Source organism: Antechinus flavipes, chromosome 3 (assembly GCF_016432865.1).
Source record: "Antechinus flavipes isolate AdamAnt ecotype Samford, QLD, Australia chromosome 3, AdamAnt_v2, whole genome shotgun sequence".
Classification (NCBI taxonomy): domain Eukaryota; kingdom Metazoa; phylum Chordata; class Mammalia; order Dasyuromorphia; family Dasyuridae; genus Antechinus; species Antechinus flavipes.
The window spans coordinates 252446250-252461167 of record NC_067400.1 but is presented as its reverse complement, the minus strand read 5'-3'; the positions used below and the strand labels follow the sequence as shown (position 1 = coordinate 252461167).

The following is a 14918-nucleotide window of genomic DNA, read 5'->3' as shown; positions in this document are numbered from 1 at the left end:
TATTGCTTTGTTGCTAAACTTTGAGCATCATAGGGCCTATCTGATTTACAGCTGAAAACTCCAGTATATATTGTGTCTTTTATTTTATTACGAGTTCCTTCAAAGTAGGGTCCATCTTGTTCTATTTGTATCCCCAGTGCTTTGCACATAGCAAGAGCTTAATAAATGCTTTTTTATTCATGCATTCATAGCTGGGAAGACTTGGAAGAATTAAATCCTACTGTCCCATGAAACAAAGTATATGATGGATTCAGGACAAAATAGAAATACTTGTATGGATTAATGCCAAATGAATTGAGCAAATTAAAAAATTTAGCAAATTTACTTCTTGAGAATGATAACATGAGGAAAAATTCCTCTGAAAGATCTCAGTACTCAGATAAAAACAGTGACCAATCATGACTTTAAATGAATGATGACAATAAAACATATTTTTCACCTCTGGTCAGAGAGATGCTGAACCAAAATTAAAATTAGACATGCATTCTTTGATATGACTATTGAGGCTCGATGTTCTGCCTGACTTATTTGGTAGGACTTCTCATCAGTGCAAAGGAGGAAGAGGAGGTGTGTTCCTGGATAGTGACTAATATGAAAAAGTGGTATCAATAAAACATTTTAAAAGACCCATATAGGAAAAGAAGGGAAGGTAGAGAGGAGATACAAAAGAACAATTTGCCTCTGTATTTTTTTTGCATATATACTTTCCTTAATATGTATATATTTTATATACTTTATAAAACTTGTGTGTGTGTATATATATATATATGTTGTGTATATATATATATATATATATATATATATATATATATATATATACACACAACATATATACACATACACTTAAATATAGGTCACGTATGTATGTACTTTAAATATGGTAGCAAAAGCTATGAGTTTATTAGACTCTTCTCTGTTCCTTAAATCCTGATAATTTTTTTCTTAAAATATTAAAAGAAAATTTTAAAACCTCTTTGTTTTGCTAGTTTAAAGACCATTCATTGAGTTACTTGATCAGTGTACACAAATACGCATGAATACATATACACATATGTAATCTTTGTGAGGTTCCACAACTGGTCTCTGTCCAGTATTTTTAACCCCCAAAATTTGAAATCTAGCAATCATCCTTGGTTCTTTATGTCACATCCTTCCCCTTAATTAATCAGTGCTAGATTTCATTAATTTTAGTTTTAGCATCTGTCTCCTTCTCTCTGATCACAAGCACCCTGGTTCAAAGTTTCATTCCTTTTGGATAGATTACAATGATTTCTTAATTGATTTTCCACTTTCAGCGCTTCCTCATTTCAATCCATCCTTTCGTAGTTGCCAAGAAAATCTTCAAAAACTCAGGTCTCACTAATATGGTGAGATCCCTGCTAAAAAAATCTTTAGTAGTTTCCTACTTTTTGTCTTTAAAATAAAACATAAGTTCCTTGGATTGGCATTTAAAATCTTGTACCATCTGGCTCCACCTTAATTTTCCTGATCCTACCAGCTGGTAATGTTTTTCCTCTCATTAAACTGCTTGACTACAGTCAAGCTATATTTCTCCCAAAAGAATAAAATTTTCTTAAGAGCAGGGACTATTTCTATTTTTCTTATCTGTAGAGTCTAGTATAGTGCTTTGCATATATTATATGCTTAATAAAATCTTTGTTGATGTAATGAAATATGAAAGGAGACCAATCTTCATCCATATCCCTACCTGATGGACTGAGGCAATTCCCCTGTAGTTGAGTAAGTACACTGGCTACTTAGGGTGGGCTGGTCAAGCCTCTTGCTAAAGGACATGTACAATTCTCTTCCCCCTACCCTTCCCTAATCCTATCAAAGACTGTATCAAAAAAAATTGGCTACTCAATCAGGAAGAGGGGTTCACTCAATAGACTTAAACAGAAGTGATCACTCTATTACTCTTCCTTATTTGTTTGTCATATATGACAAGAGTCCCTTAGCATCTACCTTAAATTTAAAAAGATAGATCTACCTATCAGAAGGAGAAGGGTGGGCTTCTTATAACCATGTCAATCGTTAGGATATGTCAATTAAAGAAAGTTCTGTTTAGGTGAGCCTGAGGCTGGATCTCAGGACCTGAATGGCCTCCTCTGTGTTCTTTGGAGACAAACCACTTTCTCTAGCCCTGGCACAACAGATCCTGCTGGGGATAGGGGCTAGAAGGATGGGGTTCAAGACTGGGATAAACACTTCTTTATTTCTTGCTTGGCTTTCCAATGGAATAACAAGGATAGACCTATAATATTACCATACTTATGTCAACACACAACAGCACCGATGTATCAGGCAGTTGAAGTACATGCCAACAGAAATTATCAATCTTCAACTTTCTAATATTTTGCCTTCATCAGCCAACTTCAATATTGCTTTATCTGGCCTCATTCCCTAGTGGTTAACATAGTCCCACCTTCCATATAATTTTCTTTCTAATCTCCAAAGTCTCTTTTATTTTATATTTCCTTGACTTGTCATGTTTGTAGACAATCTAGTAGCCTATCAACTTTGATCTCTCCTCTTTGTATCACAAAAGTCATCCACTCTTATGGATGGCTTGGTGCCTCTGATCTTTTCCCAATCATTTTCTTCTAAACTCTCTGAATTCTGGACTCTGGCTTCATCACTTACAGGAACTCTCCTCAGTTTCTTTCTGTATGTTTCTGTCTCTCTGCCCCCCCACTCTACATCAATCTCTCTGTCTCTGTTTTTATCTCTCTGTTTCTCTGCCTCTCTTTCTGTCTGTCTGTTCCTTTCTTTCTCTGTTGGTTTGTCTCTCTCTCTCCCTAAATTCTCTCCTTACCTTCTACTCCTCCCGTACTCCTTGAGGAGGCAAGCAATATAATTTTGATTATACATGTGAACTCATACAAAACCTATTTCCACATTAACCATGTTGCAAAAGAAAATGCATATACACATACAGCCAAGAAAAATAAAGAAAGAAGAATATGTGGTATTGAGTTCATCAGTTCTCTCTTTGGAGGTGGATAGCATTTTTCATCATGGGTTGTTTGGAACTGATTTATGTCATTGTCTGGATCAGAGTAGTCTGTCTTTCACAATTGATTATTGATTATTTCAATTTCACAATTGATTATTACTACCACATTACTACCAGATACAAAGTTCTCCTGGTTTTGCTCATTTTACTTTGCATCAATTTATATATGTCTCTCAAGTTTTTCTGAAATTTCTCATTCATCATTTCTAATAGGACAATAATATTACTTCACAGTTATATACTATATTTGTTTACCCATTTCCATACTGATGACCATCTCTTTAATTTCCATTTCTTTGCCATTGCAAAAAGAATTGCTTTACATATTTTCAAGAATTGCTGTACATGTTTTCCTACAAATAGTTTCCTTCCTCTTTTTCTTTAATCTCTTTTGGATACAGACATAGCAGTGCTATATATTACTGGGTCAAAGGGTATGCCCAGTTTATAGTTCCTTAGACATAGTTCCAAATTGTTTTCCAGAATGGTTGAACTACTTCATAACTTCACTAAGAGTACATTAGAGTCCTCTCCAGCATTTTTCATTTGTGTTTTATGTGACAGATGTGAGAAAATATTTCAGTAATTTTAATTTGCATTTATTTAATCAATACTGCTTTATAGCACTTTTATGTAACTATCAATAGCTTGGATTTCTTCTTCTGAAAACTGCTTGTTTATATCATTTGATCATTTATTAGTTGGGGAATGGCTCTGATTGTTATAAATTTGGCTATGTTCCCTATATATTTCAAAAATGATACCTCTTCCAGGGAAATGCTATAATTTCCCCCCATACATTATTACTTTCCTTCTTTGTATGTATTAGTTTTGTTTGTGCAAACCCTTTTCAATTTCATGTAATCAAAATTAATTTTATTTTCCATGACCCTCTCTACATTCTGTTTAATTATAAAGCTTCCTTTATCCATGAATCTGACAAACATATTTTTCCATTCTTCTCTAATTTGCTTATTAGCATATTAGCAAATATCTGTCTAAATTTCTTTTAGACCTTTATATCTCTATAATTTATCCTTTTTGACTTTATTCTGGCATATTGAATATGCTGGTTTCTGTTTAGTTTCTGCCAAACTGTTTTCCAGTTTTCCCAGCAATTTTTGCTAATTTCTTCCCTGAAAATCTTGGATCTTTGGCTTTATCACTAGATTAGTGGGTTAAACAATAGATTATTATGGTCATTTACTACTTTTTATTGTGTGCCTAATCTATCCCATTGACTTACCACTCTATTTCTAAGCCAGTACCAACTTTTTTTTCATCATTATCATTTTGTAAAATAATTTGAAATTTGGTACTGTGAAGCCTCCTTTACATTTTCTCTGATCATTTCCTTTGATATTTATGACTTTTCCCCATCCTGATCAATTTTGTTATTATTTTTCTAGTTTTATAAAATAATTCTTTGGTAGTTTGATTGGTATGGTGTTGAATAAATAAATTAATTTAGCTAGAGTTGTCATTTTTATTATATTGGCTCAGCCTACCCATAAGCAATGTCTCCAATTGTTTAGATCTGTCTTTATTGATGTAAAGAGTATTTTGTAATTGTGTTCCTAATGACCTTTTAATTGTCTTCTCAATGTTCAACCTTTTTTATATCTATACATTATTTAGCATTGCTGACCATCATATTTTTCTGGATATACTATCCACTCCGGACTTTCTTGAAAGAATAAATCCAATGATTTGATTTGATTGCAATTGATTGCAAGTAAAAAAGACCTGAATTTAAATCTAGTGTCTTAGGCATGAACAGCTATCTATCTCAGTTTCTGTCACTGAAAAATGAGAATAATAATCACAATCACCTCCCACTGTTTTTTTTTTTTTTAAGATCAAATGAGATAATATTGCCAAGTATTCAGCACAATGCAGTATAATGTGGGGGTACAATATGTACATAATTAAGTTTACATATGACATATGTTCTGTTATCTATCAATCTATCATATACTATATGCCCCACACATAGCAGTTACTTAAAAACTTATTTCCTTCCTTTTTCCCTGCTCTTATATTTCCTCTTTCTTATATTACTGTTCTTTTTCAGTTTCTTTTTTATTTATTTTTAAATTTTTTTGCTAAGGCTATTGGGGTTAAGTGACTTGCCCAAGGTCACACAACTAGGAAGTATTGAGTGTCTGAAGTCACATTTGAACTCAGGTCCTGATTTCAGGGCTGGTGCTCTATCCACTGCACCATCTAGCTGCCCCTCTTTTTTCAGTTTCTTTTGTTGAATTTTCATTTGTGTCATTATCACTGAAAGAAAAAGGACACTCTAAGAGTTACATAAGAGATACCTACCAAGTCCTACCATTGCTACTACCTTGATATCTCTCTTCCTTAGATTCATATTGAAATAATCAAGGACTGTGAGACTCAAAGCCAAAATTATTGGTTCAAATCCTGAGACCACAAATACTATTTTTAGCATAGGCCCTGTCTGTGGCTAACATCCTGGGAACTAAATATTGTGGTGATACAGTCTGACATCTACTTATATAGGATCTATAGTCCCTGTCTCCTCAGCAGTTGTAATTACTGATGGTCTTGCCACAAAATCATGGGCAAGTGTTTCAACACTAAAAATGTACATGGCTTAATCAGTGGAAGTATGATGAAAGAAGATGTATTATTGCCATCTTCATTGCAGCTACATCCTGAGGACCATGAATTCTTTCCATCTGACTAATTAAGTTTTTTCCCTATTAGAATGTGAATTCCTTGAGAACTGGGACTGTTTTGCTTCCCTATTTGTAACAACAATACTTAGCACAGTGATTTTTTCATTAATTTCTTTTGTATTACAGAGAAGATTTTTTTTTTAAGATCAGAGGTTACAAATTGTCATTTCCTACAGTGTTTGTGGTTACATATGAATGTATTTGTCACATACTTTATGATCATGTATGATAAGTTTAAACAAGACATATTTCCTATACTCCTGAAACTCATAATCTAGTTTATGATTAGAATATAAGCATACATTTACTATTATTATTCCTAGAATATGATATCAATATAGATAAAAAGAGTAGTGCTATTCTGGCAAATGTTTAACAATCAGTTCCCTTGAAAACAAAAGTTAAGTTTAGGCAATGCACTTTTAAGTTTAATCTAATTTATTAATATTTTCTCCAGTATTTTCCAAAGTCTAGACAGATCCTTACTCACTGTGTGCTCAGGACAAATATTTACTCTTTTATTTCAGTTTCTTCCTTAGTAAAATGTAAATAATAATAGTACCCACTCAGAAGGTGGCTGTGAATATCAACATATGCAAAAGGATTACAAATATTGAAGCATTATATAAATGCTAGTTATTATTATTACAGATTTTTATATTGTCTCTCTTGACTCATTTTTCCCATTGTTTCAATGTAAACCACAATTTGTACCTTTTCATTAGGAGATTCTAGACTATAGCTAAAGTTGAATCAAACAAGCAATCATTTATTGATTAATCCTTTACTATATGCTAAATACCATGTAAAGGGTTGGGTATACAAAAATATAAGTGACGATTACATTCTGAAGAAACTTACATTCTAATAGGAAAGATGACAAGGACATACACACACACATATTTAAGGAATATATGTACAATGAATACAGTGAAAAGAGAGCAGATGAGGGAATCAGGAAAAATCTCATAGAAAAGATTAGCTTGTTCAGAATTTTCAAGGAAACCAAAAATTCTTAAAAAATGGAGGTTAAGAAATAAAGTATTCCGGCATCTGGGAATAGCCAGTGCAAACTCACAGGGATGACAGAAATATTATTATGTGTGCAGAACAACAAGTAGGCCAATATGGAAGGGCCGTAGAATATTCATGAAGGAGAACAATGTAAAAGGAGATTGAAAATGCATAAAAGGGTCAGTTTGTGAAAAGTTTTAATACTAAACAGAGGAGTTTATATTTGATTGCATATATAACAGCCACTGGATTTTATTAAAGAGGTCAGTAACATAGGCAGATTTGAATATTTGGGAAATTGTTTAGGCGGCTTCCCCACTTTATGGAGTGGGAAGAGATTTGAGGAAATCTTGTGAGTTGAAAGCAATGAACATATGAAAAAGATGTGGAGAGAGAAAAAGCATTTTAATGGGTGGTCCAATATGCACATATATGAACACTAGCACAATTAGCCAATTAATCTCTAAACTTGACTACTAACTAAACTTAATTGATATGGGTTACTTTTTAAAGAAGTCTTGTAGCTTACTGCAACATAATATAATGGAAAGGGTAATAGTTTTACATCGGGTTAAATAGTAGTACTCCAAACATTCTGAAACTGTCTATCTGTGAGACCCGGACCAAGACACAGTCTCTCAAAACTTTTCCCCTGGAGAAGTGTGGGGATAATAAAAGTTGCTCATTCCACCCCAGACCATCTTTGTGAGGAAAGGCTTTATATACCTTTGAAGGTTAGTTTTAATAGAAAGGTATTATTTATTGTGATGTTTGTTGTCATTTTGTACGTTTTAAGACTAGCTTTTCAAAAGCTTTTTCATCCTAAACACTCTGTATGAGATTAGACTTCTGTAACCATTTGAAAAGTAGTGGTAAAATTGTAGATGCACAGAGCTGGAAAGAATCTTAGCGATAATCTAATCAAACCCCTCTCACTTTACAAATGAAGAGAATTAAGCCAGAGAGATTTAGTTATAGCCAGATAACACAGCTAGTGCATGACTGACAGCAGCATTGGAATCCAGATTCTCACATAACAGAAACATTTCCCCCCACTGTACTATGCAGCCTTTTAGAACAAATAATTGATTCATTTGTCACATAATCCTTCTGCTTCTATGAGTAAAAAGCGAATATCACACTGATCAATTATTACTAACATTTGTATGATGCATTTTAGAGGGAATATCTAATTTTGAGCAAATAGTAGAGAAATTAAGACATCTAGGTAAAATGTGCTACCTTCTTCATCAAACTAGAATTTTATCAGTCACTGCTTAATCAAATCTCTATTTTCCTATGTAGAGATAAAAAAACTCAATGCAAATTTTTCTTAAAATAAAAATACTTTCTTAAAATAAAAATAAAAATAAAAGAAATTCCTTAAAATTAAAAAAAATAAAAAAAAATTGACTTCAGTGCTTTTGACTTTCCATCATTTTATCTAAAAAAAAAAAAAAGCAAAAACTTTAAAGATGTCTTTATTCTAGTTTTTCAAGAGAAGCCTTCAACAACCTGCTTACAGCTTATCACAGGAAAAACATGAAGCTTTTGTCTTCCTCAAACTCCCAATTAATTAGCTTCCTGAATGCTCTCAGCTTCTTCTACTCTCTTGTACTTTCTTTTCCTAAGGAAGTAACTGTTTAAAACAGAAAACAATGATTATAGTTATGCTATATGTGCACATCTATAGAACCATGTGACTGTCTTTTTTTCTAATTGGGGCCTCTTGTCATACCCAAGCCTATTAATTTACTCAACCACCTCTTCTCTTCAGATATATACTGTGCATCTGCATATAATTCCTTTCTTATTTAGTTCTACAGGCTTCTAGTAGTTTAATAGCTTTTCTTTTGTGAGGTACCTCCAAAGTAAACTTGCCATTTTTTTAAAGAGAGCAATTTCCTTTCCTTATATAAAACCTCCTCTGGGATCCTCCCCCAATTTGCACTAAATTCTTAGTGGCTAATAAGTAGCATTTATATATTGCTTTAAAGTATGCAAAATGCAATATTATTAAAAGATTTAAACATAATGGTTTTCAAATATTAAAAGTTATTTCTTTATAATTATCGAATAGTTATTATACAGGTTTACTAATAGTCATACATACTGTTTATTAACTTTCAAAAGTAATTCAAGATCTATAATCTCCCAAAATTTTCAGTCTTAATTTTTTTAAGATAACATGTTTCTCTTTTAAAGTTAATAATATTATCATTTTTCATGATTACATCTACCCATCATTTTTTTTCCTCTTCCCCATCATCAAATTCTAAGTTTAATTAGTATGTTTATAATGGAAGATTCTTTTGGATTTCTTTTCTTCTCTTGCTCTTACAATGCTTATTTTTTCTAATTTTCTAAGTGTATAACGAATACCAAGGGTATAATGTATACAAAGCCAAGTAGGTGCACTTTAGTAACTGCTGAGATATTAAAAGAATTGGTATTGTAATTCAAAAGATATTGACACATTTAAAATTTGTTTCGCCAATTTATGAAACATGTCAGTATGTGCAATGGTGAAGAAAACAATTCTATCACATATAGCTTGTAAGGCTTTCTTCCACCTCTACTGCACCCCTAACAACTCCCACTGTCTGTTTGTGTGGATAATTTTAGAATATAAAAATCTTTGTCCTGCAAAAAACAATGCAGAACAAAACCCGAGGACCATATGTTCTACATCTTCTTAGACAGGTGAGGGAGCTTTATTTTTCAATTTTTTTTTTTTTTTTACAGAACCACTTTTGAGGATTCTGGATAAGTCTAGCATAAACACATTCTGCAGTCTAATAATCCTTATTTTCTGGAGTTTTATTGCTAATACATCTTCAGTGATCCAGGGGAGTTTCTTTTTAATACATATTTTCTTAGTAAATGAAAACTGATTTATTGGATTAGAAAAAGTACAGGAAATTAAGGTTCTAGTCTGGTTCTGTCTCTGAGTTTGTGGTTTCAAGAAAGTCACTGAAACTCTTTAGGTCTCAATTTCGTCATGTATAAAATGAGGGGTGTGGACTGGAAGCTCTCTAAATTCCATGCTATCTCTAATAATCTAAGATCTTAATGAACATCCATTACTCATTGTTGTACAAAATATATAAATAAATGTAGCATTTATTCTATAGCTTTCTTTGAAAGACTTTGATTTGGGGTAATTGAGCCATGGAGATGATGAAGAGCAATCAGAACTGCTGAAATTTGTACCTGTGGTTCTAGGAACTCTAAGGTATGCCAGTGTTTGGGCTTTATATAGACCACTAAGCCACTTCTAAAAACAAGGCTGCCTACTTGTTTGTTACTTTGCAAAACCAACTATAAAGTTGTGTTTTCTTTCTTTCTTCTCCTTTCCCCCTTCCCAGCCTTTTAGCAATAAACTATTCAGAGGCCAAAGCCTGGGTTGGAGGGATGATTTTATATACTAAATATGTGATGTACACACTTGGGAATTTCACCAGAGTCTTAATTTTCCTACCTAAGTGAACTAAGTGAGGACCTGGTGTGGTGTGATAGAAAAAGAGCCATATCCTTTGTGGTATACCACATTCATTTACTATGTCAGACTTGCAGAGTCTGCCACTATTCTCACAAAGAAGGGAACAATTGTTTGCTTGCTTCCCTATTCCCCCCTGCCCCCATTTTCCCCAGCTTTCACATGAGTATCAAGCTAAAAAAGAGTTATGGGATTTCCTTCTACAAGGACTGCATGGACTGATAAAATAAAATTCATGGAAGAAAACAAACTGTTATTTTCCCCTTTAGCTTATAATTGCACTTGGTGAGGGAGAAAAATGCAATAAATTTCAGAGAGTAAGAATGACCTCTTTAGAAATCGCCAGTGTCCAGGCTATGTAAACACTGTTGAGAAATATGGGAGAGAACATGTCTGAGAAAGCGGTTATTATTGTTGCATAAGACTTTTAAGAATGGATCTAAATAGTGCCAAATAAAAGGAAAAATTGGTAGATATAGATTCATTATGTTTGGTATTGTCACCCAAACTGGATAAATTTACAGCGAAATTATTGATAAAATAAATGATAAGTTGCCAAAACTATTAGTGTTGTTTCAGGTGAATATCAGAGTTACTTCCATCATAGATTAAAGAGCTAACATGATCTGCATTGACTGTGTCAAGGTTCATAGAATGAAATAAGTCCTTTTTACATTCTATTTTGGTGAGAACACATAGAGCATATATTTTTCATTTCCCACTGCCAAATTTTTTGGAAATACATTGACAAACTACAACTTATCCAGAAAAGGAAAGCCTGGATAGTGAGGGATCTAAATCTGACCTTCATGAAGATCAGTTGAAAGCACTGGAGAGATTTAACAATCAGAACTGTCTCAGAGGTTTTACTAGTATTTAAAGACTTTGTTATGTGGAAGACAGAGTAGACTTATGTTTGGCCATGGAAGGTAGAACTCAGCGATGGATAGAAGTTTCTGACAAATAGATTTAGGTTCAATAATAAGAAAGTTTTCATAACAATTGGAATTGTCAGAAAGTGGAAAGGGGCTAGTATTTCCCTCTCATTGAAGGCCTTCTGGTGAAAATTGTATGACCTCTTCTTAAGGTCATTCCTCTTGTGGGTTTAGATAATAACCCCTCAAAGGTCTGCCAATCCTAAAAGTCTATATTCCATGAAGTTAAGGATTTTGAAAGGCCAAAGTTTCTGTTTAATGAAAGAAAGAAAGAAAGTGATAATGAACTTCTAAGACTAATTTTGAATATCAGACTTCTCTATACTTGGCCACTTGAAAGCTAATTGACCCTTTTTAAAGGATTGCACTATCTGTCATTTGAGTGCACTTATTATGCCAACTTTAGAATTGGATTCACTCTATTTTGTCAACACCATATAAATAGTGATAAATCATTTTACAACCTTCTGTGCTCTTTCTGTAAGGGAAGTTTTAGCATGCCAGAATTATACAGCAGAGTCCAATCTATTACCCTATGGAATGTTCTAAAATTTCCTCAATAAGTCTTCCTGTGTTAACAAAATAGGAAATAATAAACTTTTTTTGGGGGGGGGAGGGGAGAGAGGGAATGTATAAAACTAAATAAATGCAGGAAGATCCTTTTTTTGTTTTCTGCGAATATTGTTTCCTTTACTTGTTAGCAGCTGAAAGGAAATGCCGAGCCAGGGGAGTAGTTAACAGCTTTTCACTAGAGGTTTGATGTCTGTGCTGTGCAAGCTGAGAGATCCTGCATGGCTGCATGACTCATAGAACTTGTCATGATTCAACTGTACTAAAATTCCCTCCAATGCCAGTAAAGAATAAGTTAAAACCTTTTAATTTGAAGTTTAAATCTGTTAATGACTCTTGCTTTCATTCCCTTTCCCTTATCTCCCCACATCTTAATCAGGTTTTCAAATCTCAGATACCCTGAGAAATATCAGCTGCTTGCCTCTGCTTTTTTTTTTTTTTAATAGAATGAATTCTTTAAAAAAAATACTATGGTACTAATTGAGATGTTATACCCATAAAGATTTAGGGAATTAGTTTTCTAGTGTCAGTGTCTCTCCCCCCCCCAAAAAAAAAGCCTTCTCTATACCAATAAGTCTGAATATTGAACCTGCATAGTCATATAAAAATTATATATGCTTATATAACCTTAATAAATACAATACACATAAATAATATAATATATATTAAAATAAAATATAGTGAATTGCAATAAACTTAACAAAATTGCCTCCAAATACAACAAAACTCAACTACAGCTGAGAAAATTTGATTTAGTCAGATTTTATGAATGCAGATAGGTTTTCCAAATTGGCCATTCAGATTAGCAAATATGAAGTCTAATGACAAAAGCATCTGCCCTACTGAGAAGTTAAGAACACTTGACAAGCCTTCTGAAACTTTTTTTTTATTGCTTGAAGGACAGACTTCTGCACACTTTAGCTTGATTTCATTCTCTCTCTGGAAGGAGCTGGTTGTTTCATTCAATGTATCTACTTGACAATGCAAAGTTGTCACACTTTGACATTTTAAAACTCTTAAAACACATTAAACGAGTCTGTCCAGTTCCCACCTTACAGAGACACATGAGTTTTCCTTTCTAACTGAGTTCCAAGGTTTTACCTCATGCTTCCTTCTTCCCAAACTGGCAAAGTATCATAAATGATAGCGCATTCCTCTCTACTGGCTGGATCCATGTGCTCACGCTAAGACATTAGGTCCTCTAAGAATTAGTTACAGACGGCAGGCAGGGTTTCTGGATACCTAAGATCCAACAATCCAATACACTTCAGCACTTTAAAAACATAAGTCTGACTTGTACTTGCAAAAGTTTCTTAAATACCAACTGAGTACCTCAGCAGCTTAACTAATTATTTCTGAAAAACTTTTCTGAAGAGCTGCCATATGATGAATAAGTAACCCAATCGCTTTGTAATCATATGCCTCAGCCAGAATCCCTCACACAGAATAGACAAGAGTTTCAGGCACTGCTGTGCCACGCACTGAACTGCCGCTCCTTGTTCTTGGCAAAACTGAGCAGAAGTACATTTTAAAAGCCTGAAGAGCACTTACCTCTCATGAAGCACTGTGAGTATGAAGGAAATGACTCAAACATGCTGTCCGAAGCCATGGTTTCCTCCTTCCAATGAAGTCTCTTCGTAAAGTTGAGGTACTATATGATTTCTTTCACCTTAGGAAGTGAAAAACAAGAATAATCATTTGTTTTAACCCTTAACCCCTTTCCATCACTCCCTACATCTTCCTTATACCCCGGTACTTATGAGACTCCAAAAGTCCTATATGAAGGATAGCTCTTTGAAAACAAATACTCAAATTGTTGAAGATCAAAAAGTTTTTTTTTTTTTCCCCCTCTTAAAGAGTCTAGTAGTGGCTTGGTTGTGGCTTGATGATGCTTACCGCTCTACGAAACTCTGTGGTTTGCAGACAGTGTGATTTGCCCTGCCTGCTGACCAATATCCCGGACCCAGTCTTGTGTGACTGCCACCGTACCCAACTTGTGGTTCTGTGGTTGTTTATGAGGCCCCAAAGAAGTGTTTCACACAACCAAAATTACAAATTTAACTGTTCCCCTTTCCACAGCCCATCTTAATTGGTTCTTGCCAATCATGTGACTTAAGTGATGTCATTTTTAAGATTCTGAGCAATGCCTTCCCTACCCCTATCGGTTCCCCCCCCCCCCACTCCAGACTGCAAGGAAATAGTAGAGTTAGCAAAAGAGATGTTAAAAAAAAAAAGTGACTCAGTCTCTTATTATACAAATGGTCTTTGCTGATGTAGTACAACTTTGCTTCTGTTATTTGTGGTTTGGGGAACTACTGAGTATTTTGATAAAGATTTTATTGCCGCTTATTCAAAAATAATTCGGTTCTGGCATTAGGCTGCTACTAAAACAGGATGTATATCCCATAATCTAAAATGTCAGGTATCATCTTCAGAAAAAGTTCAGTCCGCAGTAAAGACTACAATCACATAAATGAAAGAAGGAAAAAAAAAATACAACTTTTAAGCAAAGTTTCTTCTACCTTTTTTTTTTTCAAATTCATGAACAGAACATTTTGAATCTGAGCAAAAAATAATTTTTTTCTCTTAAAATCCATCTTTCTAGTCAATGGATTAAAAGGTTACCATTCACTGATAAAAGACCAACCAGTATTCCATTGCATGAAAGGAAAAAGGAAAAGATGTATCACTCATTTCTGAACATTACAATATCTGTTGAATAACTAATGTTTCCTTGTTTTTCTTTTAAAAAACTGTCTCCACTGCTACCAACTATAAATATCTAGTTAAATTTAAACCTGTAGAGAGCCTACTTCATACCTACAAGGAAAGATTAGTCTAAGAGTATGGTAACTGTAATCGTAAACTTCTCAAAGTATTCTATAGATTATATTTAGGAGAAGAGCTGTTTTTTTTTTTTTTTTAGCCAGGCAGGGTTACTGATAAGTCTCATGTAATTGCAAGTAATGACCTGTGTGAGACTCGCATTTTGAGATACTAATAATGTATATGAGAAAAACCTTCTGATTGCATACGTTCATTTCTTTTTCCTACTTGTTGTTCTTAGGTTTATGGATGAAAGCAACATTTTGCTTTTTTCCTAGTCATCTTTTCAAGCAAGATAAAAAAAATCCCCCAAAACTCAGCATCTTATTTTTGTTTTCTGATGGTCACCA

At 33.7% G+C, this 14918-nt stretch overlaps 1 protein-coding gene across 2 annotated transcripts in view; it reads right to left on the bottom strand.

The window, feature by feature from the left end:
- RUNX1 (RUNX family transcription factor 1) overlaps positions 1 to 13423 on the bottom strand; it is a 318640-nt gene extending 305217 nt beyond the window's left edge. The window contains exon 1 of one of the 2 annotated variants that reach the window (XM_051984902.1): positions 13294 to 13423. In XM_051984902.1, the coding sequence (XP_051840862.1) occupies positions 13294 to 13351 (58 nt within the window). In that variant the 5' untranslated portion in view covers positions 13352 to 13423. The remainder of the gene's footprint in view (positions 1 to 13293) is intronic. The other variant, XM_051984903.1, reaches the window with a different exon arrangement.
- Between the last annotated feature and the right edge of the window lie 1495 nt (positions 13424 to 14918).